Below are 27,395 nucleotides of genomic sequence, written 5' to 3'. Positions count from 1 at the left end.
GAAAAAAAATTTTTAAAACCTTCTTTTTTAAAAATTATTTCGTGCCCACACTTCTCCCCATAAGCCCCCCTCCCCCCTTAAAAAAACAAAAAAAAAAAAAAAAAAAAAAAAAAAAACCCCAATATTAACAAAAAAAATAATATTTTTTAATACCAAAACTATTCGATTTTTTGTATGTAAATGTCTTAAGTAGGAAGTGGCGATTCGAAATTGATGGGTTGGGTTTTTTTTTTTAAATTAAAGAAAAAAAGCATACTACCCATCCATATTTATAAAAAAAAAAAAAAAAAACAATTTCTTTATCACATTAATTATTATAATAACAAGTTTTTAGAATCGTTTTGATTGGTTACTTAAAAATGAGGGTTTTTTTCGCGATAATTAATGAAAAAAAAAAAAAAAATTTTAATTGGAAAAAAACAAATATTTAATAAAAATCGACTCTTTTATTTTTTTTTTATTTTTTTTATTATTTTTTTATTTTTTTTTGATTTGTAAGTGTAAAGTTGAATATGATTTTATTTTATTAGTATTAAAATAAATAAGTATTTTTTTTTCTTCCTTTTATTATTTTTATTTTTTTATTTTAAACTGAAAATTACACACAGATATGTATTTATTTTGTTGTGCATCCTACTTACGTTTTATTTTTTTTTTCTTTTATTGTTATTAATAGTTGAGGCTAAATTTAATAATTTTGATTTTGTGTTTAAAAATTAATTATTGTTTAAAAAAAAAAAACTTTTTAGTAATCGAAAAGAAACTATGGAAACTGTTGGTTACAAATATAGTAATACTTTTTGGGAAGAATACGGCGAGTACACTAACCAAAAAAATGATTTTAGTGAGAGCTCCTGAATTTGGATGATTGGTTTTATTATTTTTGGATTTAATAAATTAACAATTTTAAAAAAAAATTTTAAAAAATTTAAAAAAATTTATTTTTATTTTTTTTTAAAATTTTTTTTAATTTTTTTTAATTTTTTTTTTTTTAGCTTGCCCAAAATTAGATTTTTTAATGATTGCACAATTCTGTGTAATTAGATACTTTGGATACTTTGCCAAACATAATTTTTTAAACAATAAATTTGAAACTTTCATCGATTCGAATTTTTGTTTTATATGTATATACACATTAATAAAATTATTTTTTTAATAGTATTCTTTTTCCAACTTTGGTTTTCAATTTAGGTTTGGTTGGCTCGGTATTTAATCCATTCTTTTTTTAGATTCAAATTATAATGCTTAAATTTGGATTAATTTAATTTATTAAAATTCATCATTAATATTCTTTTAAAATTTAGAGTCGATAGAGTATCAGTTTGAAAAGTTTTAAAATATATACATTGAAATACCGTGCTCATATTTTAATCAAGATGAAATTTCATTTAACACAACCAAAGATTATTTTTAATAATATTGGAATAGTAATTTAATTCTTAATAATAATAGTTTAAATAATTTTGTATTCAAAGCTGTCAATATAAAAGTAAATATAAATTATAATTGTTTAAAGTAAAAATAAACAATAATTAAAATAATAAAATAAAAATTTAATTTTATATTTATTTCTTTCAATCTTTTCATCCCAAAAAAATAATGTTTTTATTACATAGAAAAAATGTGGTTAGTTTTATATGTATACCTGTGGCTTAGTGTAATAGATATTTTTTTTTTTTTCATTTAATTATTTATTTATTTATTTATTTATTTATTTATTTATTTATTTATTTGTTTTTTTATTTATTTATTTATTTATTTATTTATTTATTTTTATATTTTATTATTTTTTTTTTTTATTTTTTATTTTACAATTCAAAATAAATATTATAATTTCTATTTTTTTTTTTTTCTTTTTCCTTTTTTTTATTTATTTTTTTTATAAACAAATTATGAAAAATGATGTGTGGTATATTACAGGGGTTACAAGTGGAATTGGGTTAGGTTTAGCAACAGTTTTACTGGAGAGCGGATACAAGGTAGCAGGAACTTCAAGAGATATGAATAAATTAATTAAAATTAAAACATTAATAGAGAACCCAAATTTCTTACCATTGCAGGTAGATATCACTAATGTAAATAATGTAAATGATTCTATAGAAAAGACTATCAATTGTTTTGGAACTTTAACAACCATTGTTAATAACAGTGGAATGGGAAAGATTGGGGCAATAGAAGAGGTTTCGAATGAAGATTATAAAGAACTATTCAATTGTATGTATTTTGGACCATTAAATGTAATCAAAGCAGCATTACCATATTTTAGAAAAATGAAATATGGATATATTTTCAACATAGGTTCGGTAGGTGGCATTAAACCTGTTCCATATATTGGGGCATACGGTAGCGCTAAATTTGCATTGTGTGGTTTATCAGAATGTAATGTATATTAAACTAATTTATATTTGGGTGTATCTCATTGTAAAAACTAATTTATCTGTTTTTTATATAGCATTACATTATGAGGTTAAAAAGTTTAATATTAAGGTATCATATGTGGTTTTAGGTGCATTTGCCACATCCATAACTACAGACCCTAACAGATTTTCAAAAGCCATAGATGGGTATAATACATTAGAGGAGTTAAAAAAAAGTTTCATTAAAAAATATCCAGGGAAAAGCCCCTTCAAATTAGCTGAGGTATTAATTAGATATGGTAATCAAGATGAAATTCCATTTAACATTATGGTAGGTGAAGCTGGTCTAATGAAGGAGGTAATTTGTAATAAAATCAATGATTTGGAGTGCCAATACAACACCCAAATAGAAAGTAATTTAAATACTGACCTTTAATATTGGTACTGATATCTATAATGGAAAAATCCAAATTACACTAAACTAAAATAAAAGTATCTTATTTTCTTAAAATCTATTAATAAATGTTCATAGTAATTTTTTTTTTATTATTTTTTTTCTTAAATCTATAAATAAAAGCTTACTAAATATTAATTTTATTTATTTTATATAAATTTCTTTTTTTAAATAATATTAAATATAAATTTCAAAATTTATAAAGAATGAATAACACAGTATGGTATATTACAGGTGTCACTAGTGGAGTTGGATTAGGTTTAGCAACGGTTTTACTCGATAGTGGATACAAGGTTGCAGGAACATCTAGAGATTTAAATAAACTTGCTCTTATAAAAAATTTAGTTACCCATCCAAATTTCTTACCATTACAAGTAGATATTACAAATGTTGATAATGTAAATGAATCTATAGAAAAAACTATCGACTATTTTGGAACTTTGACTACTGTTGTAAATAATAGTGGTATGGTTAAAATGGGTTCAATTGAAGAGGTTTCAAATGAAGACTACAAAGAAATGTTCGATTGCATGTACTATGGACCATTAAATGTAATCAAAGCAGCACTACCATATTTTAGAAAAATGAAATATGGATATATTTTCAATATTGGCTCGGTGGGAGGTATTAAACCTATTCCTTTTTACGGTTCCTATGGCAGTGTTAAAAGTGCTTTAAGCGGTTTAACAGAATGTAATTTCTAAAATTATTTTATATAATCTAAAAATACTAATTTTTTTTATTCATAGCTTTACATTATGAGGTTAAAAAATTTAATATTAAGGTATCATATGTTGTATTGGGTTCCATTGAATCATCAATTTGCAAAAACTCAAATATTTATTCAAACCAGATTGATGAATATGATACATTAAATGAAATTTCGCAATGTGTATTATCAAAATACCCAAATAAAAGTCCATTGAAATTAGCAGAAATAATAATTAGATATGGAAACCAAGATGAAATCCCATTTAATATAATAGTGGGCCAAAAAGAATTAATGATAGATATAGTTCATAAAAAAATTAATGAAATTGAATCGCAATATGATTCCCAAATTAATAATGGTTTAAATGCTCTTTAAAAATAATTTAAAATAAAAAAAAAAAAAAAAGTTTTATATTTTTTTTAAATTTCTTTAAGGATAAAATCGACATTAAAGAAATATTTTATATATTTTGTTTTATTAAAAGTTTTATATTGTACATAATAAATAATTTAGAAGCATTTTCTGTGGACGATTGATGGACCTGATTCGTCATATTCTTCTTTTGAAATCCACATTTGTTGGAAAGTTGAAAGTGAGGCTAAAATTGAACCACCAATCCAGACAGAGTATTTACGTTCTGGTGGAGCAATGATTTTAATTTTCATGGTTGATGGGGCTAAAGCAGTTAATTCTTTGTTCATACGATCAGCAATACCTGGGAACATAGTTGTACCACCTGATAAGACGACATTACCGTATAAATCTTTACGAATATCAACATCACATTTCATGATTGAATTGTAAGTGGTTTCGTGGATACCAGCTGATTCCATACCTAAGAATGATGGTTGGAATAAGGCTTCTGGGCAACGGAAACGTTCGTTACCGATGGTGATGACTTGACCGTCTGGTAATTCGTATGATTTTTCTAAGGCAGATGATGAGGCAGCAGTTTGCATTTCAGCTTCGAAGTCTAAGGCGACGTAGGCTAATTTTTCTTTGATATCTCTGACGATTTCTCTTTCAGCAGTGGTGGTGAATGAGTAACCACGTTCAGTTAAGATTTTCATCATATAATCGGTTAAATCACGACCAGCTAAATCTAAACGTAAGATGGCATGTGGTAAGGCATAACCTTCGTAGATTGGAACAGTGTGGGAGACACCATCACCTGAATCCATAACAATACCGGTGGTACGACCTGAGGCATATAATGATAAGACGGCTTGAATGGCAACGTACATGGCTGGAGTGTTGAAGGTTTCGAACATAATTTGAGTCATTTTTTCTCTGTTAGCTTTTGGATTTAATGGGGCTTCAGTTAATAAGACTGGGTGTTCTTCTGGGGCAACACGTAATTCATTGTAGAAAGTATGATGCCAGATTTTTTCCATATCATCCCAGTTGGTAACAATACCGTGTTCAATTGGGTATTTGAGGGTTAAGATACCTCTCTTTGATTGGGCTTCATCACCAACATATGAGTCTTTTTGACCCATACCGACCATAACACCAGTGTGTCTTGGACGACCAACAATTGATGGGAAAACAGCTCTTGGGGCATCATCACCAGCGAAACCGGCTTTGCACATACCTGAACCGTTATCAATAACTATAATATTTTAAATAAATTTTATATTAATAACTAAATTTTTTTTTTTATATTTCTTTTTGAAAATATTTATAATAAAACATACCTAAAGCTTGAACATCTTCACCTTCCATTTTATTTTATATATATTTATTTAAGAGTTTATAATTAAAAATGAAAAAATGAAAAATATTTGCCTTTTATTTCAAAATCAAAAATTTTTTTTTTTTTTTTTAAATTCAAAAAAAAAAAATTTTGGGAAAATTTTGGTTTTATTTGGGTTTATTTGGTTTTATTTTTTTTAAAATAAAAATTTTCATTTTTTTTTATCTAGATTGCAAATATCCACATGCGTTATTTGAACAGTTTTTACAATAATTATTGTAAACTGAAAAATAGCTTTTTTTTTTTTTTAATAATATCTTTTTTTTTATCATAATTAATATTATTATTTATTTATATATTTATTTTATATTTTTGTATTTGTATAATTATGTTAATATTAATATCTTTATATGTTTATTAGCAAACTAATAGAATTTTTTTAATGTAACCATCATATATTATAATTTTTATTTGGTATGTATCCATTCTTTTTACATAATTATTTATATTAAATAATAAATAATATTAATTAATATTATTTTAATATTAAATATATTTTTTTAATTATTAATAAAATTTTTTTATTTGTATAATTTTTTTTTATAATTTAGAAAAATTTTTTATAATGGAAGATGAAACCAAAATCGAAAAGTTATTTTGGCAGATTTATCGTAATGTTACCTTGAATAAAAAAATTTTTCAAAGCCTTGTATGGGACAGAAATGACAATTTAAATAGAGATTATTATAGATACAACTTTATTGAAAACCAAATCAAATTTAAATATATCAATTCAATGGAATGGATGGTTAAGAGGGGTGAATTTCAACTTTTATTATGCAAAATCAAAGCCAATGAATATATATCTATGGTTAACAAATCATCCATGGGTGAATTTATTCAAAGATTCAACAAACATGTTGATAATCAAATATTACAAGAATTATTCAATAGGTTTAGAGGTGAAGAAAAATACAATAAAATATTAATAGAGGTTTTTAACAATAAAAAAGACAACCTTTTAGGTTTTTGCATCAACAATAATTTTGAACATCTATTCAGTTATTTGGTAAATAAACCATTATCGATTAAAATAACCAAAGATAATTTATCAAGTTTAATATTAAAAGAAAGTTTTATTAAAATAGTAATAAAATTATATATAAAAAATAAAAACTTCGGATCAATAAAAAAATCAAAAATAAAAAAGATAAAAGAAAATTTCCAAGGTTCAGTGGTCCACAAGCTAATAGATTATTATTGTGTCTTAAAAGAAGGGGAAAGTGGTAATGAAGATATCGAGCAAAAGATTGATGAGTTAGAGGCATGTGAAGTTACAACTACTGATACTAAATTAAATTCAAATGCTCTGGTCGAGGGGTTTAGGGATTGCAAAGGATGCGAGGTTAGTTTATTTGCAGAGGCCATTCTAAAATGCGATATTGGAGTATTCCAGTTTCTATTAGATTCTTTTCCATTTATTAAACTTGTTAAAATCAATAAAGATCTATATGACACTTTAATAGATCAGTCAGGAAATGTGTTTTTTACTACAGGTTACAGCGAAACCAGTCTTTTAAATGCATTAGAGTTTTGGATTAAACAATTTAAAGAAAGAGATTCAACATATAAACTGCTTTGTAATAGAATGGTGGATTTTTATTTTGGCACATTTATCGGTCTAAAAGATGCAAAGATTGAAAGTTTGATCAAATATTATAAATTACTGGCTGCTAATGGTTTAAAATCAAGACATATCACTTATCACTCGTTTCATTACCTTCGTCTCAAATCAATTAGATTGTTCAAGTATTTAATGCAAAGACCATACTTTTATAGAATTAGAATTAGGTATACTCATTCAATTAAATCATTTCCCAATATAGACACCCACATACCAGATTCAAATCAGTATATTTATGAAGGCGATTATAGAGAAATAGTTCGGTGCGTTGAAGCTGGCGATAGCTGTGATTTAAATATAAAAATAGCAAAGATAACGGATTTTAGCAACTTTCAAGAATGTGAAAATGATGGTTATGAAAATTTAAAAGAAAAGGTTTATGACTTTAGAAGGTATTTCAAACCAAGCAAATATACAATCGATTTTATTATGGACACAAGCGAAGATCAGTTGTTGGAGTCTCTAAGAGAAGATGTTTCATATAAACCAACAGAAAAAATGGCATATTCATACCCCAGATACCAGTCCATTAGCCACTTGCACGATTTCAAGTTTTATTTAGAAACTAATAGACAAGACATATTCTTTACTCAGTTAAAGTTGTTACAAGGTAGAAAATCAATTGATAGTTTAATTTCAATTTACCAGTTTTTAATCGACGGTGATGAAATATACCAAGAGGAAGAGGATTGTGTTAATGATAGAAACCTACCCCATAAACCCCAATGGGCAATTCAAAACTATGGTCTTTCATTAGTGGCAATGATCATCAGGGCAATGGATATTCACTCAATTGATGCCATCATTGAAATTTGTTCAGAGATTCAAAAGGATTTAATTAAAAGATTTTACTATGAATCAATCAAAGAATCAAGATTAGACGTACTCGATCATATAGTTTCAAAATATTACAATAAAGAAAATTTAATAATCCACATAGAGTATTTAAATATTGATCTTTTTCAAAATAGCAATCCAAAAAATATACCCCCACTTAATAACCATCACTTTATTATAAATTATCTAAAAGAAAAAAATATACTTTTGTTTAAAACAAAAAAAATTAAAAATAAATATTAATCATTTAATTTTTTTTTTTTTTTATTCATTTAACTTTTTTTTTTTTTTTATTGCCCCATACATTTTTTTTTGGTAATTTTTAAATTACTTTTTTTTTATTTTTAAAGATTTTTTTAAATTTTGTAATTTTTAAATTTTTTCCATAATATTTTTTTACAACCATATAATAAAAATAATAGCAATAACAATAAATATTATAATAATTTCAAAATTAATAAAATTTTTTTTCAAATGGAAAACCATAAAAAATTTAATAGTGATAATGAATATATATTTTTTAAAGTTTTTAATAATAAATATTTATTAAAAAAGATAATAAACGAAATAGAGTCAATGGGATACCACGAAACTGACTTCAGAGAAATCGACGATATAAAAAGAAAAATCAAATTTAAAAATATTAAACTGCTTAGTTGGATGCTTGATAAATGCCAGTTTGAACTTCTATTATGTAAACTAAAAGCAAATGAAGAAATAGTCATAACATCTGGTGACTCAATTATAAATTTTCTGAAGATTTATGAAAAAAATCACAATAACCTGGTTATTGAGGAAGTTTTCAAATTATTTTTTACAATAAGAAAAGAACAAATTCTAAATAGTTTAAAATCAATGGATAGAGTTTTTTTTCAGGATGACCAAGTTCACAGTAGTCTTGTTTATTTGTGTATTGAAAATCAGCTGCCTACAGTATTCAGAATTATACTCAATAGCGATATAGAACCAATCAATAAAAATATTGTAAACTTTGTAATTAGTAAAAAAAACCCACTATATATAAAAATAATATTAGATTTTTGTATAGGAAATGGTACAATAAATAATTTTTTTAATCATCAGGACCTGCTCAAGATTTACCATAATTTCAACCATAGACAAATTAGGCACACTATCCAATCATTAGATATTTTTAATTTTAAACCAGATATAGATAAAATAAATGTTTTAAATAATTCTTACGAATGCAGCGAAAGCAGCGAATCAAGCTCCGATGAAGACTCTAAATCAAATCAATGCAACTTTAGACACATAAATGAAATACATACAGCAAAAGCCATCAATATTTCAGACTATAAAGAAATAGAATCACTATGTAAAGTATTATCAAATGAAAACCCACCAGTCCTCGAAGAAATGGATGAAATCAACTATATTGTTAGTTTTGGCAAAGAAATAATATTTTCAAATGATATAGCTTACTTTAAGATCGGGTCACTACCAGTAGCAAATTATATGTACTCGAAAACAAAAAGTTTAGAAGGTTTTACAAACCACACCGACTACCGCGACAAACGTCTAGTTTACAGAGTGTACTCTTACCTGTATTGTAATGCTATATCAGAGTGCAATATTCAATTAATAAAAGATATGATACCAATAGTTCAATTATTTTCATCAACCTTTTATTATAAAGTAATCTTTGGACCAGAAATAGGGAATGCACAATTAAAAAATCTTTTCGAATGTTTTCGTGAGACCAACTACTCAGGAGTATCATTTTTCTTTTATAAAATCATTATAAACGAAATTATAGATAAAAAAAAAGATGTTACCGGTGTAAAAATCAACTATTTAAATGATTCATACAATTATGGTTTGGAAATATTCAACAAGTCGCTTTTAAATAGCGATCTAAATGGATTCGAAATAGTGCTAAACAACTTTCCCAAAATTAAATCTTTAAATATAACCCATTCAATTTTTTATAAATTAAGACATACTCTAATAGTAAACTCTAATGTTTTATACACTCAAGAAAGATACAATGAGATAGCTAGAGGTTTAGATTACTGGTTAAAGCAAATTAAAGAAAGAGACCAATCATTTATAGAAATATGTAGTAAAGTCATAAATTTATATTTTATTAAACTTATCAAATTAAAAACATTATCGGTAGAAACATTGCTAAAGTATCATCAAATGGTATTAGATAGTGGAGCAAACTTGATGCATAGTCCCTGCCATTCATTTCATTATATTCGTATCATTTCAATTAGAGTATTCATATTAATAATGAAAGCATTAGCATTATTTGACAATTACAACTTTGATCAAAAACTAGCACATGAAATTTTTGGTATTGAAAGTTTCAATTTTGATTTACTATTTAGCATTTCTCCTCAACTATTCACAATCGAATTTATTAGAACTACATCAACTGATAATTTAATCAAAGTGGTCAAAGAAGAGCTCATAACTAAACCAATTAAACAATTAAATCTACCCAATAGTACATTAGAAAAGCAATTCTTTCTTTTAGAACTCAGATACTATCTCAAAACAAGTAGACACGATTTATTCTTTGAACTATTAGAAAATCACAAACCAATAATCACCAGCAATCAGTCCATTCCAGAATCACCTTTTCAATACATTTTTAAATCCAATACTTTTCAATACAGCGACTCTTTAATATCAATGATTGTCAGAGCCATGGACATTAATAAAATAAATAAAGTATTGGCTCTATTTCCAGACAATCAAGAAAATTCATATCTAGTACAAGAAATGATTAAAGAGGCCAAAAATAGATATTTAAATAGTGATATTATAAACTACCTTTCCCAAATAAAATTAGAATAAAGATATTTAATAATAATTATTATTGTTTTTAATGTAGTAATATTTCTATTGATGGATTTAATTGTATTACCCAATATTATAATAAAAATAGAAACAATAATATATCTATTCCCCCCTTCGCACACACACTCACACCAATACACACTAATTAAAAATTCATGTTTATATGAACAATGGTTATTTTCAATTTAAATATTACCCCCCATTATTCATAATTTGTTTATTTTTTTTATTAATTTTTTTTATTTAATTTTTTTTTTTTCAGTGTTGTTCAAATTAAAAAATAAATAATTTTTTTGTATATTATATTTTTAATTTAAAAAAATTAAATAAAAAAATTAAATTATTATTTGTTTTTATATTATTTTATTTGTAAATAAATATTATATTTTAATTAATAAAAATGTTCACAAGAAAAGATTTAGTTCAAAGAGACTATGACTTTAATTCAGAAGAAGAATTGCATAAGCTTAGTTTTACCTCAAGTAGAGTTGTAAATCAACTATACAACTCTTATTTGCCAAATGAATACAAGGTAACTGGTTTTATTCAGAATACAGCTCAATTCGATGGCCGTTTAAATAACACAGAAACCTGGGGAGAAGGTTTCGATCTAGCAACTGTTAATCCATATGCCTATGACAAATTGGTTTTTTGCTACTTTGGCTTGGTTGGGGATCAAGTAAGTATTTTATTGTATATATTTATAAATTTTTTAATTATTAATATTTTTTAAAATAATTTTTTTTTAGGGAGTAAAAAAACATGTAATTGAAAAATCTGCTAATGATTTAATGATGTTTGATAACAAGTATACCCCTGTTCCAAATGATTCGTTCGGAGCATGTCAATCTTTTACAAATGTAGGATTTGAAGGCTGGAATGATGTTGCTTTACCAGAGAAATATAACCAAAGACAATGTCAGGGATTATTGGGGGGATTAAGAATGATGAAAGAAAAAAACCCAGAATTAAAATTAGAAATGGCAATTGGTGGTTGGAGTTTTTCACAACCATTTCATCATATGGTTAAAACTGAAGGAAACCGTTCAATGTTCATTGATGGGGTTAAAGATATACTCCATAGATTCCCAATGTTTGATTCAATCTTAATAGATTGGGAATATCCATGCTCTCATGGCGATGTTAATAATGAGTACTCTCCTGAAGACTGTGAAAACTATTGTAAACTAATCCAAGAACTCAGAATGAAGTTACCACAATTCTATGGGGACATCAACGTCACATTGCCTGCAACCATTGACCAACTTTCAAAAATCAATGCAAAGAACCTAATGTTGAATGGTGCAAGTAATATTTACCTTTTGACTCTAGATTATTTCGGTGGGTGGTGCTCAGAATTAAAACATGATTCAAGTTTAGTATGTGCTCAACAGGCTGTTGATTATTTAATTGGGGTAAATGGTGTTAATCCAAAATCAATCCATATTGGCTATAGAACTGGTTCCAAAAATGCTATTGATACTGAAATTTTATCATGGTCCCCATTAAAAGGTAAATTCAAAGCAACTTTTAACTCTAAAGGAAATCCAAAAGTAGTTGGTACATTTGAAAGTGCTGTTTCAACCTTCAACGATATCATGTACAATTATATCGATTTTGAAAGTGGAAAACCAATGAATGGATTCAAACTTCATTATGACCCTGTTAGTAAAGCTGAATTTTTATACAATCAAAAAACCAAACTTTTCATGTCAATAGAGACTCCAAAGTCTGTTAAATCGAAAGCCGAGTTTGTCCGTGAAAAAGGTCTTGGTGGTTTATTCAATCAATCAATTTCAGCAGATGCCTCGGGTTTATTACTTAATGCAGCAAGAGATGGTTTTGGAAATAAAATGCAAAGTACAAAAATTAATATGGAAAAATGCTATAATATTCAACAAAACTAATTTATAATCAAATAATAAATCAAAAAATTAAATAATAACCAAAAATCTATTATTTTATAAAAAAAAAAATAAAAAAAAATTATCTAAATAAATCTCTTTTAAAATTATCATTTTCTCTATTTTAAAAAACCAGATTTATAAAAAATTATATTAAAATCTATTTATAAAAAAATTATAAAATATAAAAAAAATAATTATTTTTTTTTTTTTTTTTTTTTTTTTTTTTTAAAATTCATTAAAAAATTATTTTTAATTTTTTATTTTTCATTTTTAATATTAAACAACTAATAAAATGAGCTATAGACATCAAATAAATTTAATCAATAAACTCCACACAATAGAAAAAGAAAAAGCAAAGGTAGAAGATAGGTTGGAGAAACTCAATAAAGAAGATAATAATAATAACAATAATAATAATAATAATAATCATCATCGTGGCGGTCACAATTACAATAACAATTATAAAAGAAATAGAAATCAATATCATAATCACAATAACAATAACAATTATAAAAATAATGATGATGACGATAGCAATAGAAGAAAAAGACACCAGAATGTAAAAAGTGTTACAGTTGTTGAAGGTGAGAATAAAGACGGCGACATTCACACAAAGAAAATAACTGCAACCATTACATCAAGTGGTAGTTCAATTACAACAGAAAATAAAAATGAACCTGATAACAGTAACACAGATAGAAAGACAACAGACTCTAGCACCAGCACTACAACAACTACAACAACTACAAACTCGGCAGCAAAAAACCCAGAACAAAAAAGAAATAGAATGTTTGTTGGTTTGTTGAATAGAACACTACAAGATTTTCAAAAGAACATATCAAAAAAAACAGAATCGGATTTAAGAAGAATTGAAGTTGATCAAAAGATTGAAAAAGCAATCAATAAAGAAGAGGAAGAACGTAAAGAAAATGAACGTATAAAGAAAGAACAATTAAAAGAAAAAGAGAAGAAAGTCCATGAAGAACTAATAAAGAAACAAGAGGAATTAGAAGAAAAGATTTTAAAAGAATCATGGAGCCTTCAAAACAAAGTTTTATCAAATTTCAAATATAAAACCAAATGTAAACCACAAATCTACTTTAGTTTGTCACCACTAGCTGACAAAATTGGATTCAAATTAAAAATCAACCAAGATGAAGATGAAATGAAAATAACTGATAAAAATAACAATAATAATAGTAATAATAACAATAATAACAACAATAGAAGAAATAGATCAAGAAATAGTGATGATGAAGATGATGATGAACATAGCAGCGAAAGAAATAATGATAACAATAAAAAAGAAAATGACGAAGATGAAAAATTTGAAAAATTAGAAAAACAACCATCAATAGTAACAGAAACAGTACCAAGCAATACTGACGTTGAAATGAATAAAGACAATGAAGATACAACATGTAATATAGACAAGAAAGAAGACAGTGATAGTCCAAAATAAACAAATTTAGAAATATAATTTATGTTTATAAGATATTTATATTAAAATATTTTATTTTGCCTTATTTTTTTTTGTTTGGTTTTATATTTTTTATATTTTTTTGGTTTAAAGATTATCATTTAATTAGTTTTTTTTTTTTTTTTTACTTTTTTTTTTTTTTTTATTTATAAATATATTAAAAGATTTATTGTTGTTCTCTATTAAAATTGTAAATTTAAAATTAAAAATATAATTAGTATTATTATTGATTGATTTGTTTTCTTTTATGTAATATTCCAAATATGTAAACTTACTTTGGTGCTTTTTTACCAACTGATTCTAAACCCTTCTTAATAACAGCTACAGATCTCTTAGAGTTACATGCATTACAGCATAAAAAGTATAAACGATTGTTTCTTTCCAAAATGGTGTTTGGGGATTTACAATTACGACAAGCGACGTATTCAGAGATATAATGACGAATAACGACTTCGATTTGTGAAGTTTTGAATCTACCTCTAATAACAAGACGTTGGTTACCATCGATGGAACCATTGGTACCAAGTTCTGCAAAGACGTAAGTTAAAACATGTTCTGGTTTACGGTTAAGACTGTTATAAAAAAATTAATAAATGATTAATAATTATATTCATAATAATAATATGTTGTTGTTGTTGTTATTATTGTTTTTGATTGTGGTTGTTAATGATGATTAATAAATCTTGATAAAATGCTATTTAAACTATATTCTAAATTTGAAATTACATACATGCCACAGATTTCGGCAAAATTAGCCCAAATTGTCTTTTTAGTACCTTCACGCATAACTTGTGGTGGTTTCATTTGACGTTTTTGGTCTGAAATTAAATCTGGATTATTAGTTTGGAGGAGATGATAGATTCTATAGGTAAGTTCAGAGTATTTGTAATCACGATCAACACCTAACCATGGAATGGTACCTTCAACAACTTTTTCTTCTTTTTCTTCAACGGCATCAGTGGTAGTTTCTGATGATTCAGTAGTTGCACTTGATGATTTTGATGATTTCTTTTTCTTTTTCTTTTCAGCTAAGAAATCTGTATTTTCTAAACTTTCTTCTTCACCACCTTCAGTTTTTTCAGTTTCTTCACTTGCAGCTGATGATGATTTCTTCTTCTTTTTCTTTTCTTTCTTTTCTTTTTCTTCTTCTTGTTCTTCTTCTTCTTGTTGTTGCATCATTGCTAAAGTTGCTGATCTTAATTTCTTCTTTTCCTCATCTAAAATTATTTTAAATATTATTATTAAATTGATTTTGATTTTAATATTGAATTTGATTATATATTTTGATATTGAATTTGATTTTAATTTATAGTTTTAAATAAATAAAAAAGGATTGTATTAGTTGATTGTTTTAAAAAAAGACTTAATATTAAAGTTCATCGGCTGCATCTAAAACTTTGATATTTTTTTTAAATATTTTAACTTACCAGTTTGAGCAACAACTTCCTTCTTCTTCTTCTTCTTCATGGAAGTATCAAAAACTAAAACATCTTCTTCTGACATTGTTTTATCGATTCAATTAAAATATATTTTAAAATATATAGACTATTATAAAAAAATTCTAAATAAAAAAAAATTTATTTTGTTCAAAATTTGAAAAAAAATTTAAAAAAATTTTAAAAAAAAAATTAAAAAAAATTTTATTGAAAAAAAAATAAAAAAAAAAAAAATTATTTATTTTTATTTTAAAAAAACGAAAAAAAAAAAAAAATAAAATTTTCTTAAAGTTTTATTATTTTTAATTTTGTTAAATAAATAATAATAAAGGTTTGTAATCCCATTTAAATATATAATAATGTTTTAGTTTGTTAATTTTCCAATATCGTTAATAATATTGGTTAATTGTATTTTTTTTAAATTTTAATTATTAAATTTTATAAAATATTTTATTAATAATAAATCTATATTTAGAAATGGGCAGAAAAAGAGAAAAGAAACCAAATACATGGGATCCAAAAAGAACAAAAAAGAGTAAGACTGAAGGTGGTGAAGAATCAACAGCAGGTGACAATAAAATCGATAGTACAAAATATTGGAATGATATTGTACCAAGAAACGAATTTTTTGAAGCATATTATAAGACATTAGGTATTTGTAAAGATGATGCAGAATGGGAAAATTTTATGGGCACATTAGCCAAACCACTCCCAACCACATTCCGTATCAATACAACTATTGGTAAATCACTTCAATCTGTTGTCGTCGATCAATTAAACGAAATTGCAAATGATAAGAGCGGAACTATTGAAATTGATGGTGAAATGGTCGAATTGCCAAAACCACTCAAATGGTATCCAAACAATATGGCTTGGATCTCTGATATTCCAAAGAAATCATTTAGAAAGAATCCAGCACTTACAAAATTCCACAACTTTTTAATTCATCACAATCAACAAGGTAACATTACTCGTCAAGAAGCCGTTTCCATGATTCCACCACTCTTTTTAGATGTACAAAGTCACCACAGAATTTTAGATATGTGTGCTGCACCAGGCAGTAAAACCACACAAATTCTCGAAGATCTTCATATGAAACATAACATCGAAGTAAATTTAGACGTTGAAAAACCATCTGCCTATATTCCAAAAGGTTCAATCATTGCAAATGATGTCGATACCAATCGTTGTTATATGTTGGCTCATCAAACCAGTCGTTTAGGCAGTCCAGCTATTATCATTACAAATCACGAAGCTCAAAATTTCCCATTACTCTATGACTCAAATAACGAACCAATGTATTTAGATCGTATTCTTTGTGATGTACCATGCAGCGGTGATGGTACCTCACGTAAAAATCCAGAGGTTTGGAAGAAATGGAACTTTTCAGGCGGTATTGGTCTTCATACATTACAACTTAGAATTGCTACACGTGGCTGTCATCTCTTAAAGGTTGGTGGTCGTATTGTATATTCAACATGCTCAATGAACCCAGTTGAAAATGAAGCTGTTATTGCAGCCCTCTTAAAAAGATCAGAAGGTTCAATGAAATTAGTTGATGTTTCATCTCAATACCCAGATCTTGTCCGTAGTCCAGGTATTTACACATGGCCAGTTACTGACAAAGAAGGTACCTATGCCAATTGGGACGAATTAGATGAACTTAAAAAAAATAAATATTTCAAAACATTATGGCCATCAACCGAAGAAGAAGCAAAGAAAATGCACTTGGAGTATTGTATGCGTGTTTATCCACATCAACAAAATACTGGTGGTTTCTTTATTGCTGTTTTAGAAAAAGTTGCAGATTTCCCAAATCAATTAGGTAAAAAATTAAATAAAACTGAAGAAAAAGATGTTACTACTACTACTACAACCGAAGAAGATACAGAAACTAAAGAACAAACCCCAGCCGATGAAGAAAATAAAAATAATAATAATAATAATAACAATAAAGGAAAATTCGAAAAGAAGATTAAAGAGCGTGATAGAAGAAATAAGTTTTACGAAGAACCATTCCAATTATTAAGCGAAGAAATGAAGACACAATTAAATGTAGCTAAAGAGTTTTATGGTTTAACAGACGAGTTCCCAATGAACAATTTATTATCACGTAGCGACAACTCACAAAAAGTATATTGGGCATCAGATAGCGTTATGGAAATCATCAAAAACCCAGAAAATAAACGTTTAAAGATTATCAATTGCGCATTAAAAGTTTTCCAACGTCACGATGGTTTAGGTTCAATGGATTGTCCATATCGTATTTCACAAGATTCAATTCTCTGGTTAGAACCATTCATCACCAAACGTATTGTCACTATGACCCACGATGATTTAGCCAAAATTATTAAATACACCGAACCTAAATTTGTTGATTTCCCATCCGCAGTTAGAGAAGAATTAGTTAAATTAGGTCCAGGTTGTTTCTCACTTAAAATCTCTGGTAACCTCAGAGAAACTCCTTCATCTGGTATGACCTTTTCTGCTTGGAGAGGAAGCACCTCAATGCATTTATTAGTATCAAAACAAGAAATTCAATCATATGCAAGCATTTTTGGCATTGAATATGTTTCACCAAGAGCCAACACAAATACAAACACAACCACAACCACTACCACCACTGCCACTACAGATGCCAAAACTACCGAATCAACTGACTCTTCTGAAAAAAAAGATGAATCAGCCTAAAATTAAAATATTCAAATAAATAAAATATATATATTATATAAACATAACCACAAAAATAAATATTTATTATAAAAATATTAAAAAAAAAAAAAAACACACACACAAATTCACACACATAATACCATCACCCATATTTATTTATTTAATTCTTCTTTTATTTCTTTTTTCTCATTATTTAAAAATAGAAATTTTTTTAAATTTTGTGTAAAAGAAACATTAAAGTTTTTTTTTATTTTTATTTAAACTTTGTTTTTTTTTATTTTTCAAATTATTTTTTTTTAATATTTAAAAAAAAAAAAACGAAATATTAAAATTTTTTTTTTTTTTTTTTTTTTTTTTTTTTTTTTTTTTTGAATATACATAATTATTATTATTATTGTGTGTTGTGTGCTGTGTGTATACCTTTTATTTAATTTTAAATAAAAAAAACAAATAAAATTTTATTATAAAAATTAATGTACAAATATTAAAAAAAAATATATTTTCTGTAATCAAAAAAAACAATATAAAAACAAAAGTAATAAAATGGATACCTCAAGTAATTATAGCGAAGATCAAGATTTAGCACCAAATGATATTACATTTGGTACTATTCCATTCTCATTAAACTTTCATCCAACCGAAGATTTATTGGTTGTCTCTGATGCAGAAGGAAGAGTTAAACTATACCACTACAATCTCGAAGAGAACGAAATAAAGTTTTCATTAAGACCACATAAATCTGGTTGTAGACAAGCAAATTTTTCAAGCGATGGCAAATGTATGCATTGAAATTACCACAATACAAATAAATAGAATAATAATAATAATAATAATATAACAATAATATTAATAATACAAATATTTTTATTTATTATATAAATCATAGATATTTTTACTGCATCTTCAGATTGCTCAATGAAGGTCATCGATATAAATACAGGTTCAATATTATATACAAGAGAAGAGGCTCATGAGTATGAATTTACAAATAATCTACAAATAAATATTATCAAAAGAAATAGCAAAAAAAAAAAAAAAGAATACTAACGGTATTTTTTTATTTATTTACTTGTTTTATTTAGCAACCCAATTAATTGTTTATATAGCAAAGATTTTATGGTATTTACAGGTGATGATGAAGGTACTATCAAGGTATGGGATATGAGACAACAAAATATTGTGTGCGAATTTCAAGAGCATGGTGATTTCATTTCAGACATAACTACAATTGGCGATAAACACATTGTAGCTTCATCTGGTGATGGTGGTGTTTCAATTTATAATTTTGTTAGAAAATCAATGGACGATATATCCGAGAAATCAGATAATGAATTATTATCTGTAATTTCACTATGTGTAAGTTTTGGTTAAATATAATGAATAAAAAAATTAAAACAGTTTTAATTAAATGTAATTACTATTTATAGGACGACGAAAAATTGGTATGTGGTTCACAAGATGGTACAATTTTAATTTATGACAGAAATAATTTAGAATCACAAAAGAAATTTATAGGACATCCACAATCAGTTGATTCAATGGTTAAGGTTAATAATAATTCATTTTTTTCAGGCTCAAGTGATGGTATTATTCGTTATGTTGGGTTACAACCAAAGAAACTTTTAGGTGTTGTAGGTGAACATTCAACATTCCCAATCGAACGTATGGCTATCTCTAGAGATAATCGTTATTTGGGTAGTATTTCACACGATTTCAGTTTAAAGTTTTGGAATGTTTCTAGTTTTTATGAAGAGGATGATGGCGAACAAGAAGATGGTGAAAATGCAGGTGAAACCAATGTTTTTTATAGTGAAGATGAAGATGAGGAAATTGAGGGTGGTGATCAAGACGACGACGCAATGGCTGAAGATGACAGCGATAGTGATGACGATGACGATGAAAGTGAAGATGAAGAATCCTCTGATGAAGATATAAAACGTAAAAATAAAAAGCAACCTTCAAATAATCCATTTAAAGCTCAACAACAAGAAAGACAAAAACAAAAAGAAAAAGAAAAAAGAAGCTTCTTTTCAGATTTATAAATAGAAATAAAAAAAAAAAATATAAAAAATTAAATTATTTATTTGTTTACATATATTTATATTTAAGTTTCAGACTTGTGACCATACTCCCCCGGAATCTAAACACTCATGATGTTATTTAAATTTTACTGTATTTAGAACAGAAAGATTCATTCCCTAAGAAAATGTTAAAGAGATCAAAGTTTTAAATCATTTCAACGACATTATGGTTGATAGTATAGAAAAGACAATGAGTATGGAAAAGATAATGAGAAAGTACTTTATTTAAGAAAAAAAAAAATTAAATTTTAAAAATCACCCTTTTGTAATTTTTTTTTGAATTATTTATATTTATAATATTAAATTAAAAGATTAATTAATCTTGGAGTAATAAAACATTTAATTTTTTAGCAACTTTGTTGAAAAGATTTCTTCTTGGTACTGTTTCAGTAGATAAAATTGTTTGTGTGGTATCATTTGGTAGATCTCCTTTTTGTTTTTCGCTGAGACTGTTGTAAGCTTTTATCAAGAGTCCAAGCTGTGGATCGGTAACTACTACATTATTATAGGGTTTTTTAGTTGATAAATAATCGATTGTTAATGATGTTTTATTGATTCTTTCAGCAATTTTGTTGTAATAACCTTTTCTTGGAACCTGTTGATGATTATTGATTGCATTTCTGTGTCCTGGGGGAATTCTTTCTTTTTGTTGGCTACTGAGTTGTTTATATCCATTTTTCAAGTCATTATACTCTTCTTCACTACAAACAGGATCATTTCCGTCTTTTGTTTTAAGAGTTCTAATTGGTGTGAAACTATTATGTAAAATTCAAAAGTGTTAGATTAAAAATATATAAAAAAAAATAAAATAAATAAATAATATAAACATATTAATATAAATATATATAATATTAATATAAATATAAACATAAATATAAATATAAACATAAATATAAATATAAAAATAAAAATAAAAATAAATATATAATATAAATATATAATATAAATATATATATATGTAATATAAATATATATATGTAATATAAATATAATATAAATATATGTTATAAATATGTAATAAATATAAAATATATACTTCATTGTTTTTTTTTAAAAATATGATGTACTAAATTAATTTTTTCTATTTTTTTATTAAAAAAAATGGGAGAAAATTAATTAAATTAAAAAAAAAAAAAAAAAAAAAAAACAAGTTTTCATCATAATTATTACAAAACTAAATTAAAAAAAAATTAAAAAACTTATTAAATTAAAAAAAAAATAATAAAAAAAAATAGATTAATTTGATCTATGAATGAGTTTTTTTTTTTTTGAATTTTTTTTTTTTGATTTTTTTATTTTTTTTCATTTTCAAATTTTATTTTCCTTTCAAAAAATACAATATTCATTTTTAAATAAAAACCTCAACTGATTCAAAACTAAAGAAAAGTTTGAATTATTTTTTTTAAAAATAATTTGATGATGGTCAAGCGATTTATTTTTCTTTTATTAAAATCTAATTTTAATCTATATTATTATTTATATTATTTTATTGTTTTATTTTATTTTATTATTTTAGTTTACTGAACTGCAGAGATATTTATATCTCCAAACTGGTAATGGAAGTAGATGTTGTGGAGGTACCAATGGTGAGGTGTTGTTGTTATTATTAAATGGTGATGGTTGTGTTAAATTATATGATGATGAAGGTGTAGAAGATGGTGATTTTTTTTAAATTATGAGTTGCAAATTGAAGATGAACTGTTATTTATAGTTTCGATTGTTGTTGTTTGCTTATCATCAATATCTACTTTATCAAAAGAAGCAAGAGTATTCGATAACTTTTCAGTAGAAATATAATTGCTTTCTATTGTTTAAGTATTTGAATTAATTGATGGTAAATTATTTTTAAATTCATCTTCCATTGAATGATCGCTCTTTAAGTTTGAATCATTCATTGAACTAATTAAATCTGAAGTGGTTGCTGAGAAATAAGTTTTGATTTTGACGAGTATGATGTATTATCAAGAAATGAGGTCGGTGTGTCTACTATTGTTCTGTTATTGCGGTGGCTATTGCTGTTATGAATGTGGGTATATTTTAATATTTTTTAAATATAATATTCTGAATTTATAGATTCTGTACTCTTTGAGATGGTTTGGCTTTTGATGTTGGAAGAACTGCAGAGATATATTTATATCTCCAAACTGGTAATTGAGGTAAATGTTGTGGAGGTACCAATGGTGAGGTGTTGTTATTTTTGTACAATGGTGATGAGCTATTTTTTGAATTTGATGTTGTGTTTGGTTCAATTCTATCACCAAGTGCATTATTATTGGCACTAACTAAAGAATTTGGTAATTGGCTATTTTGAGAACCTGGTAAAATTAATGGCTCGTTTTTTACACTATTATTTGATTTTGATTTTGATTTTAATTGAGCACTTCCACATCTAAAAAATCTTGCAATACGAGCAACAAAATTTTCAGATTCTTTTGATTTAGCTCCTTCAAGCTCATTTTTAATACCTTCATTTTGTACTGCAGCGTTTTGATGGTTAGTTACTACTTTAGATTGCGTTTCTTGATTAGTAGATTTATTTTTTTCTGAACCAATAATATGTTTGTCTCTTTCGGTGTGTAATTTCTTTAATCTTCTAATTTCTGAACAGAGTTGAATATTTTCATTATTTAATTGAAGTTTTAATGATGTCATTTCGTCAAGTTTAGTTTGAATTACCATTTTCTCTTCATCATGTCCACTTGGATTATTGTAACGCTCTAAACGGTCAGTGAGTTTAACATTACGAGCTTTATATTCTTCTAAAATAAATTCTAAGTCAATGACCTCTTTACATCTATTTTCGAGATCTCTAAAGAGTGATTCTTTGAGGATACTACTTTTTCTTTGAATTTCTAATAATTGTTTGATTTCTGTATCCTTTTCCATTACTAATTTCTCCTTTGCTATTCTATAACTTTCAAATTCATGTTCAATCATTTTGATTCTTTCGTTTATTGCTTGATTTTCAGCTTCTAAAACTTGTTGATTGAGTTGAGCTGTGGTACTTGAACCATTACCATTTATATCTTCAGAGGCATTCAATGTGATGATTGGTGAACTATTGTTTGAAGGCTTGGTTGTTGTTGTTTTCTTTTCATCAATATCTACTTTACCAACAGAAGCAAAAGTATTCGATAACTTTTCAGTTGAGATACAATTGCATTCTTTTGTTATAGTATTTGAATTAATTGATGATGACATACTTTTAGATTCACCTTCTGATGAATGATCACTCTTTAATTTTGAATTGTTCATTGAACTAATTGAATTTGATGTGTTTACTACTAAATCTTGAGATACTGATAAAACAGCGTTATTCTAATTATAAAAGTCGAAAATATTAGTATTTAAATATTTAATGTTTTTATTACTATTACTACTACTTACAGATGTTGAGGATGATGCTAAATAGTTTTCAACTGGAAGTAACTCTTTTTTAGATACACAGCTATGAATATATTCTTTGACTAAAATTGGTATTCCTAAAGAAAGAGCCTGTTGAACTTTTTCTGTTTTATCTACATAGCCTTGTACTGTAGTAATTAAATGTGTGGCCTTTAATATAATAATAATTAGTATTGGTTTTTGATTTATATATAAATTAAACAAGTTATATAATTACCTTAAAACATGAATAGCAGCTTTTGCCTCCATTCTTTTTTATAATCTTGATAAGCTCGTTTTTTCTTTTGAGGTTAATACATTTATCATAAACAAAAGCCAAGTTTTCGAATATATTTGAATTTAATTGGTTTTCATCTTGATTAATTGAGCTTGATAGATCTTCATTGTTATTTTTGCTATTATTATTTTTGTTGAGCATTTTTTATTGAATATTATTAAATAGAAAAAATATGTGAAAGAAATATTGGAATTTTTAAATGATAAAGGGTTGTGAAAAAAAAATAAACTGTAAAAAAAGATTATATGATTATTATTTTTGAAAGTTATTATTTTTTAATGAATTAAAAAATTTTTTTTTTAAAAAAATATAATAATTGAAAAAAAAAATAAATGAAATATAAATTATAATTTTTTAAAAAATAAAAGTAGAACTGTTTTAAAATATATTTTTTGTTTTTTAGAAATTATAATTTTTTTTTTTAAATTAAAAAGTTTTAAGTTGTATTTCAATTTTTCTATTTCTTTATTTAAAATTGAACACTTTGATTAAATCTAATTTTTTTTTTAAAAATTTTATTGAATTCTCTATAGAATGATATATTAAATGCCAAAGTAACTTTTTCATCTCTAAAAAGAATTTTATATTTTTAATAAAAAAATAAATAAATTTTAATAAACACATTTTTTAATATAATAATCAATCTCTATATTATATTATTTTGTATTATTAATAAAAAAAAAATTTAATATAGAGATTGAATATTATATTAAAAAAAGTGTTACTGCATGTTAAATTTTTGATTAAAATAATATTACAATGAAAAAAAGGGTGAATTTTTTAATTTAAATAAATTTAAATAGTAATAAAAAATACTGTTGATTTTGATTCTACATATTTTCATACTAATAATGCCTTGACGTTCATTTAAATAAATTTTAATATTTTTTTTATTAAATATTATATTTAATTTTCTTTATTTAGTTTTTTTAAAAAATAAGTTTATTTAATTTTTATAAAGTCATCTTGTCATTATAAATTATTTCCTCAGAAGAATTATCTTACACAAATTTACCAAATGTATAAAAATAAAAAATTTAAATTTCATTTCAATAAAAACAAAATATATATTAAAAAGATAAAAACTATATTATAAAATGTCAATTATTAGTAAGTATTTATAAAATTATATTTTCATTTATAAAAATAAATAGATTATTAACATTTATTTTTATTTTATTTATTATTTTTTATAGAATCTATTTCATCAATGAACCCAGTTAACGGTGCCTCATCTAAATCAATGAGCTACTTGCAAAATAGTAGAAATGAATCATTTTTATATGGTAATTATCTCACTCATTCACTTTTTCTTGTTTAAATGATAGTTTTTTTTATATACTAAATAATTCATTCATTTTTTATGAAAGTAAACCGATAAACATGAATGAACTTTTTAGTATGAGTGAGATATTTTTATATGGACAATTTTGAAAGTAGCTCAATAAAGCATACATGAATGAACTTTTTAGTATGAATGAATTTTTTAGTATGGACAATTTTGCAAGTAGTTCAATGTTAAACTCATCTGGAAGTGTCTCATTCTCTGATAATGAATCAGTTTGGTTTGGTAATAGCTTAGGTGGCGGTTCATGTGGTTTCACACCATGTTTCAATCCATGCAGTAGTGGCAATAGTAACATTATCAATATTGATATTGATATTGGTCGTCGTAGAAGATGCTGTTAACTTTACTCTAAAAATAAAAAATATTAAAATAAACTACCCTAAACTGATTTTTTTATTAAAAAAAAAGCCTTAAACACAAACCAAATTAAAAAACACAATAACAATTGATTATATAATACTGATGACTTTATGTATCTTTAAAAATCTTTATGTATCTTTAAAAATCATCTTCACTTTTAAAAAGATATAGTAAAGGATACCAAAAAATTAAATTTTTATTTTTTTATTCTTTTTTAAAAATTAATAATTTAAAACACATGTATAAACAATACAATTCTGGATTTAATTTATAACTTATTTTAAATCTCTTTATAAATTCTTCAAAGATTGAATTTATTTTTTCTTCATCACCTTCCAAAGGTCTTTTAATTGAATGGGAAATAATTGATAATACACTATCAACAAACTTTTCATTTTGTTCCCAAGTTTCATAAGTTTTTTCTGAGTGTATTAATTTTAAACCTCTTGATCCAACTTCTTTTACAACTATATCTACTTCATCTTTTTTAAAAAAAGTAAATGGTACAAATATATTATCAACTTCTCTATGAGATAGTTTATTTTCATTTGCCATTTCTCTTAAAATATTTTTAATATTTGTAAATGTTGATTCTATTGAATATGTTATTTCGTTTTCTTTTTCGAATATTAATAAATTACAAATAAAAATACCACCTTTTTTTAATTCATTATTACGATGAGAAAGAATTGTAGATAGATGATCAATATTAAATTCTTTTACTTTTGGACAAAGAGAGGACTCTTTAATTCGTACCAAGGTATCAGCTCCTGAAAGCAGTGTATCTTCATAGCTACACCAATGGAAACAGTGATATGAAAAAATAATATCACATGATCCATCTGACATCAGTTGATTTTTATAGGTATTTCCAATTGCATAGCAGAAGGTTTTGTTCCATTTATTTTTGTATGAATTTTCATTTTTATTAATTTCTAAAAATAATTTTGAAAAATCATTTATTTCTAAATCGCAATGATATACTTCTATAGTTCCATCATTTATTTGTGGTTTAATTTTTGATAAAATAGAATTTAAAAAAATTATAGAATTTCTTCCATGAGATGAACCAATATCTAAAATTTTAAAAGAACCTTTGTTTTGCTCATTATTATGATTGTCAATTGGACTTTGAATTATGGTATGAATGTTTTCCATATTTCTAAGCATAGAGGATAGTTGATGATTTGAATTTATATTATAGTTTTCCATGATATTATTTGTAATTATTATTTTAAAAAATATATTAAAAAAAAAAATTATTTAAATATTTTTAAAAAAATGTTATTTATCTTTTTTAAATAATTAAAAATCTTTCAAATTAAATAAATTTTTTTATTTTATTTTAAAATTAAATCTTTCAGATTAAAAAATAATAACATCAATTTTTATTTATTTAATATTTAGGTTTTTTTTTTTAATTAAGTAAAATAAATAATAGGGGTTATAACAATAGTTAATTAACCAAAATTTTGAAAAAATAAAAAAAATTAAAAAAAAAATAAATAAACAATAGATTCTTGTTTAATATATTTTATATTTTAATTAATTAATCAAATAAAAAGATTTTTAAATAATATTTTTTAAAAAAAATTTTTAACTCATATATCACATGATCACATTCCGTTCAATCTATGAGTGTATCTGTTCAAATTAAAGATGTCTTTACTCAGAAAAGTTAGAATTAATAACTGAAAATTAATAATTTTAGATATTTTAAACTTTTGTTCCATTATGTGTTTATTTGGTACTTAATAATTAAAAATTCATAATTAAAGATTTAAATAGCTCTTTGGTTAAAGAAAAAATTTTAATAAAAAAAAATATTTAAAATAAAATCTATTTAATACTAATTAGGT

At 24.8% G+C, this 27,395-nt stretch overlaps 14 protein-coding genes across 14 annotated transcripts; 9 read left to right on the top strand and 5 right to left on the bottom strand.

Annotated features, from left to right (window-relative positions):
* Positions 1 to 1,892: 1,892 nt before the first annotated feature.
* On the top strand, positions 1,893 to 2,793 carry DICPUDRAFT_150000 (uncharacterized protein; the record flags this gene model as incomplete). The annotated part of the gene is made up of 2 exons (XM_003286031.1): positions 1,893 to 2,379; positions 2,453 to 2,793. The coding sequence occupies 2 exons, from the start codon at positions 1,893 to 1,895 to the stop codon at positions 2,791 to 2,793; spliced, it is 828 nt and encodes a 275-aa protein (XP_003286079.1).
* A 224-nt stretch (positions 2,794 to 3,017) lies between these two features.
* On the top strand, positions 3,018 to 3,898 carry DICPUDRAFT_149999 (uncharacterized protein; the record flags this gene model as incomplete). Its single annotated transcript, XM_003286030.1, has 2 exons — positions 3,018 to 3,504; positions 3,561 to 3,898. The coding sequence occupies 2 exons, from the start codon at positions 3,018 to 3,020 to the stop codon at positions 3,896 to 3,898; spliced, it is 825 nt and encodes a 274-aa protein (XP_003286078.1).
* Positions 3,899 to 3,941: 43 nt separating this feature from the next.
* On the bottom strand, positions 3,942 to 5,266 carry DICPUDRAFT_54009 (uncharacterized protein). Its single transcript, XM_003286005.1, has 2 exons — positions 5,221 to 5,266; positions 3,942 to 5,135 (listed from the first exon to the last, which is right to left on the bottom strand). The coding sequence occupies exons 1-2, from the start codon at positions 5,246 to 5,248 to the stop codon at positions 4,033 to 4,035; spliced, it is 1,131 nt and encodes a 376-aa protein (XP_003286053.1). The 5' UTR covers positions 5,249 to 5,266; the 3' UTR covers positions 3,942 to 4,032.
* A 578-nt stretch (positions 5,267 to 5,844) lies between these two features.
* DICPUDRAFT_76963 (uncharacterized protein) lies at positions 5,845 to 7,983 on the top strand (the record flags this gene model as incomplete). Its single annotated transcript, XM_003286029.1, has 1 exon — positions 5,845 to 7,983. One exon carries the CDS (start codon positions 5,845 to 5,847, stop codon positions 7,981 to 7,983), a length of 2,139 nt encoding a protein of 712 aa, XP_003286077.1.
* A 231-nt stretch (positions 7,984 to 8,214) lies between these two features.
* Positions 8,215 to 8,520, top strand: DICPUDRAFT_30324 (uncharacterized protein; the record flags this gene model as incomplete). Its single annotated transcript, XM_003286028.1, has 1 exon — positions 8,215 to 8,520. A coding segment is annotated over one exon (306 nt), but the record flags the coding sequence as incomplete, so codon positions are not given.
* Positions 8,521 to 10,969: 2,449 nt separating this feature from the next.
* DICPUDRAFT_149996 (uncharacterized protein) lies at positions 10,970 to 12,476 on the top strand (the record flags this gene model as incomplete). Its single annotated transcript, XM_003286027.1, has 2 exons — positions 10,970 to 11,248; positions 11,319 to 12,476. 2 exons carry the CDS (start codon positions 10,970 to 10,972, stop codon positions 12,474 to 12,476), a joined length of 1,437 nt encoding a protein of 478 aa, XP_003286075.1.
* A 292-nt stretch (positions 12,477 to 12,768) lies between these two features.
* Positions 12,769 to 13,938, top strand: DICPUDRAFT_149995 (uncharacterized protein; the record flags this gene model as incomplete). Its single annotated transcript, XM_003286026.1, has 1 exon — positions 12,769 to 13,938. The coding sequence occupies one exon, from the start codon at positions 12,769 to 12,771 to the stop codon at positions 13,936 to 13,938; it is 1,170 nt and encodes a 389-aa protein (XP_003286074.1).
* A 73-nt stretch (positions 13,939 to 14,011) lies between these two features.
* Positions 14,012 to 15,428, bottom strand: DICPUDRAFT_46530 (uncharacterized protein). The gene is made up of 4 exons (XM_003286004.1): positions 15,384 to 15,428; positions 14,687 to 15,173; positions 14,232 to 14,528; positions 14,012 to 14,135 (listed from the first exon to the last, which is right to left on the bottom strand). Exons 1-4 carry the CDS (start codon positions 15,421 to 15,423, stop codon positions 14,123 to 14,125), a joined length of 837 nt encoding a protein of 278 aa, XP_003286052.1. The 5' UTR covers positions 15,424 to 15,428; the 3' UTR covers positions 14,012 to 14,122.
* A 441-nt stretch (positions 15,429 to 15,869) lies between these two features.
* On the top strand, positions 15,870 to 18,083 carry DICPUDRAFT_30335 (uncharacterized protein; the record flags this gene model as incomplete). The annotated part of the gene is made up of 2 exons (XM_003286025.1): positions 15,870 to 17,217; positions 17,278 to 18,083. 2 exons carry the CDS (start codon positions 15,870 to 15,872, stop codon positions 18,081 to 18,083), a joined length of 2,154 nt encoding a protein of 717 aa, XP_003286073.1.
* A 525-nt stretch (positions 18,084 to 18,608) lies between these two features.
* DICPUDRAFT_149992 (uncharacterized protein) lies at positions 18,609 to 20,107 on the top strand (the record flags this gene model as incomplete). Its single annotated transcript, XM_003286024.1, has 4 exons — positions 18,609 to 18,843; positions 18,952 to 19,039; positions 19,172 to 19,421; positions 19,493 to 20,107. 4 exons carry the CDS (start codon positions 18,609 to 18,611, stop codon positions 20,105 to 20,107), a joined length of 1,188 nt encoding a protein of 395 aa, XP_003286072.1.
* A 355-nt stretch (positions 20,108 to 20,462) lies between these two features.
* DICPUDRAFT_76956 (uncharacterized protein) lies at positions 20,463 to 21,492 on the bottom strand (the record flags this gene model as incomplete). Its single annotated transcript, XM_003286003.1, has 3 exons — positions 20,463 to 20,901; positions 21,295 to 21,320; positions 21,484 to 21,492. 3 exons carry the CDS (start codon positions 21,490 to 21,492, stop codon positions 20,463 to 20,465), a joined length of 474 nt encoding a protein of 157 aa, XP_003286051.1.
* Positions 21,493 to 22,213: 721 nt separating this feature from the next.
* DICPUDRAFT_76955 (uncharacterized protein) lies at positions 22,214 to 23,969 on the bottom strand (the record flags this gene model as incomplete). The annotated part of the gene is made up of 3 exons (XM_003286002.1): positions 22,214 to 23,464; positions 23,534 to 23,701; positions 23,769 to 23,969. 3 exons carry the CDS (start codon positions 23,967 to 23,969, stop codon positions 22,214 to 22,216), a joined length of 1,620 nt encoding a protein of 539 aa, XP_003286050.1.
* A 1,332-nt stretch (positions 23,970 to 25,301) lies between these two features.
* DICPUDRAFT_149987 (uncharacterized protein) lies at positions 25,302 to 25,517 on the top strand (the record flags this gene model as incomplete). Its single annotated transcript, XM_003286023.1, has 1 exon — positions 25,302 to 25,517. One exon carries the CDS (start codon positions 25,302 to 25,304, stop codon positions 25,515 to 25,517), a length of 216 nt encoding a protein of 71 aa, XP_003286071.1.
* Positions 25,518 to 25,740: 223 nt separating this feature from the next.
* DICPUDRAFT_76954 (uncharacterized protein) lies at positions 25,741 to 26,748 on the bottom strand (the record flags this gene model as incomplete). Its single annotated transcript, XM_003286001.1, has 1 exon — positions 25,741 to 26,748. The coding sequence occupies one exon, from the start codon at positions 26,746 to 26,748 to the stop codon at positions 25,741 to 25,743; it is 1,008 nt and encodes a 335-aa protein (XP_003286049.1).
* Between the last annotated feature and the right edge of the window lie 647 nt (positions 26,749 to 27,395).

Source organism: Dictyostelium purpureum, assembly GCF_000190715.1.
Source record: "Dictyostelium purpureum unplaced genomic scaffold DICPUscaffold_60, whole genome shotgun sequence".
Classification (NCBI taxonomy): Eukaryota; Evosea; class Eumycetozoa; order Dictyosteliales; family Dictyosteliaceae; genus Dictyostelium; species Dictyostelium purpureum.
This window is presented reverse-complemented; position numbering and strand designations above follow the sequence as displayed.

What these genes read in the sequence shown, in the direction of transcription:
- DICPUDRAFT_54009 (XM_003286005.1), bottom strand. Translation starts at nt 5,248, where the DNA reads ATGGAAGGTGAAGATGTTCAAGCTTTAG. An exon ending in TGAAGATGTTCAAGCTTTAG is followed by an intron (nt 5,136 to 5,220) that starts GTATGTTTTATT and finishes AAAATATTATAG; the next exon opens with TTATTGATAACGGTTCAGGT.
- DICPUDRAFT_46530 (XM_003286004.1), bottom strand. Translation starts at nt 15,423, where the DNA reads ATGAAGAAGAAGAAGAAGAAGGAAGTTGTTGCTCAAACTG. An exon ending in GGAAGTTGTTGCTCAAACTG is followed by an intron (nt 15,174 to 15,383) that starts GTAAGTTAAAAT and finishes AAATAATTTTAG; the next exon opens with ATGAGGAAAAGAAGAAATTA. An exon ending in TTTGCCGAAATCTGTGGCAT is followed by an intron (nt 14,529 to 14,686) that starts GTATGTAATTTC and finishes TTTTTATAACAG; the next exon opens with TCTTAACCGTAAACCAGAAC.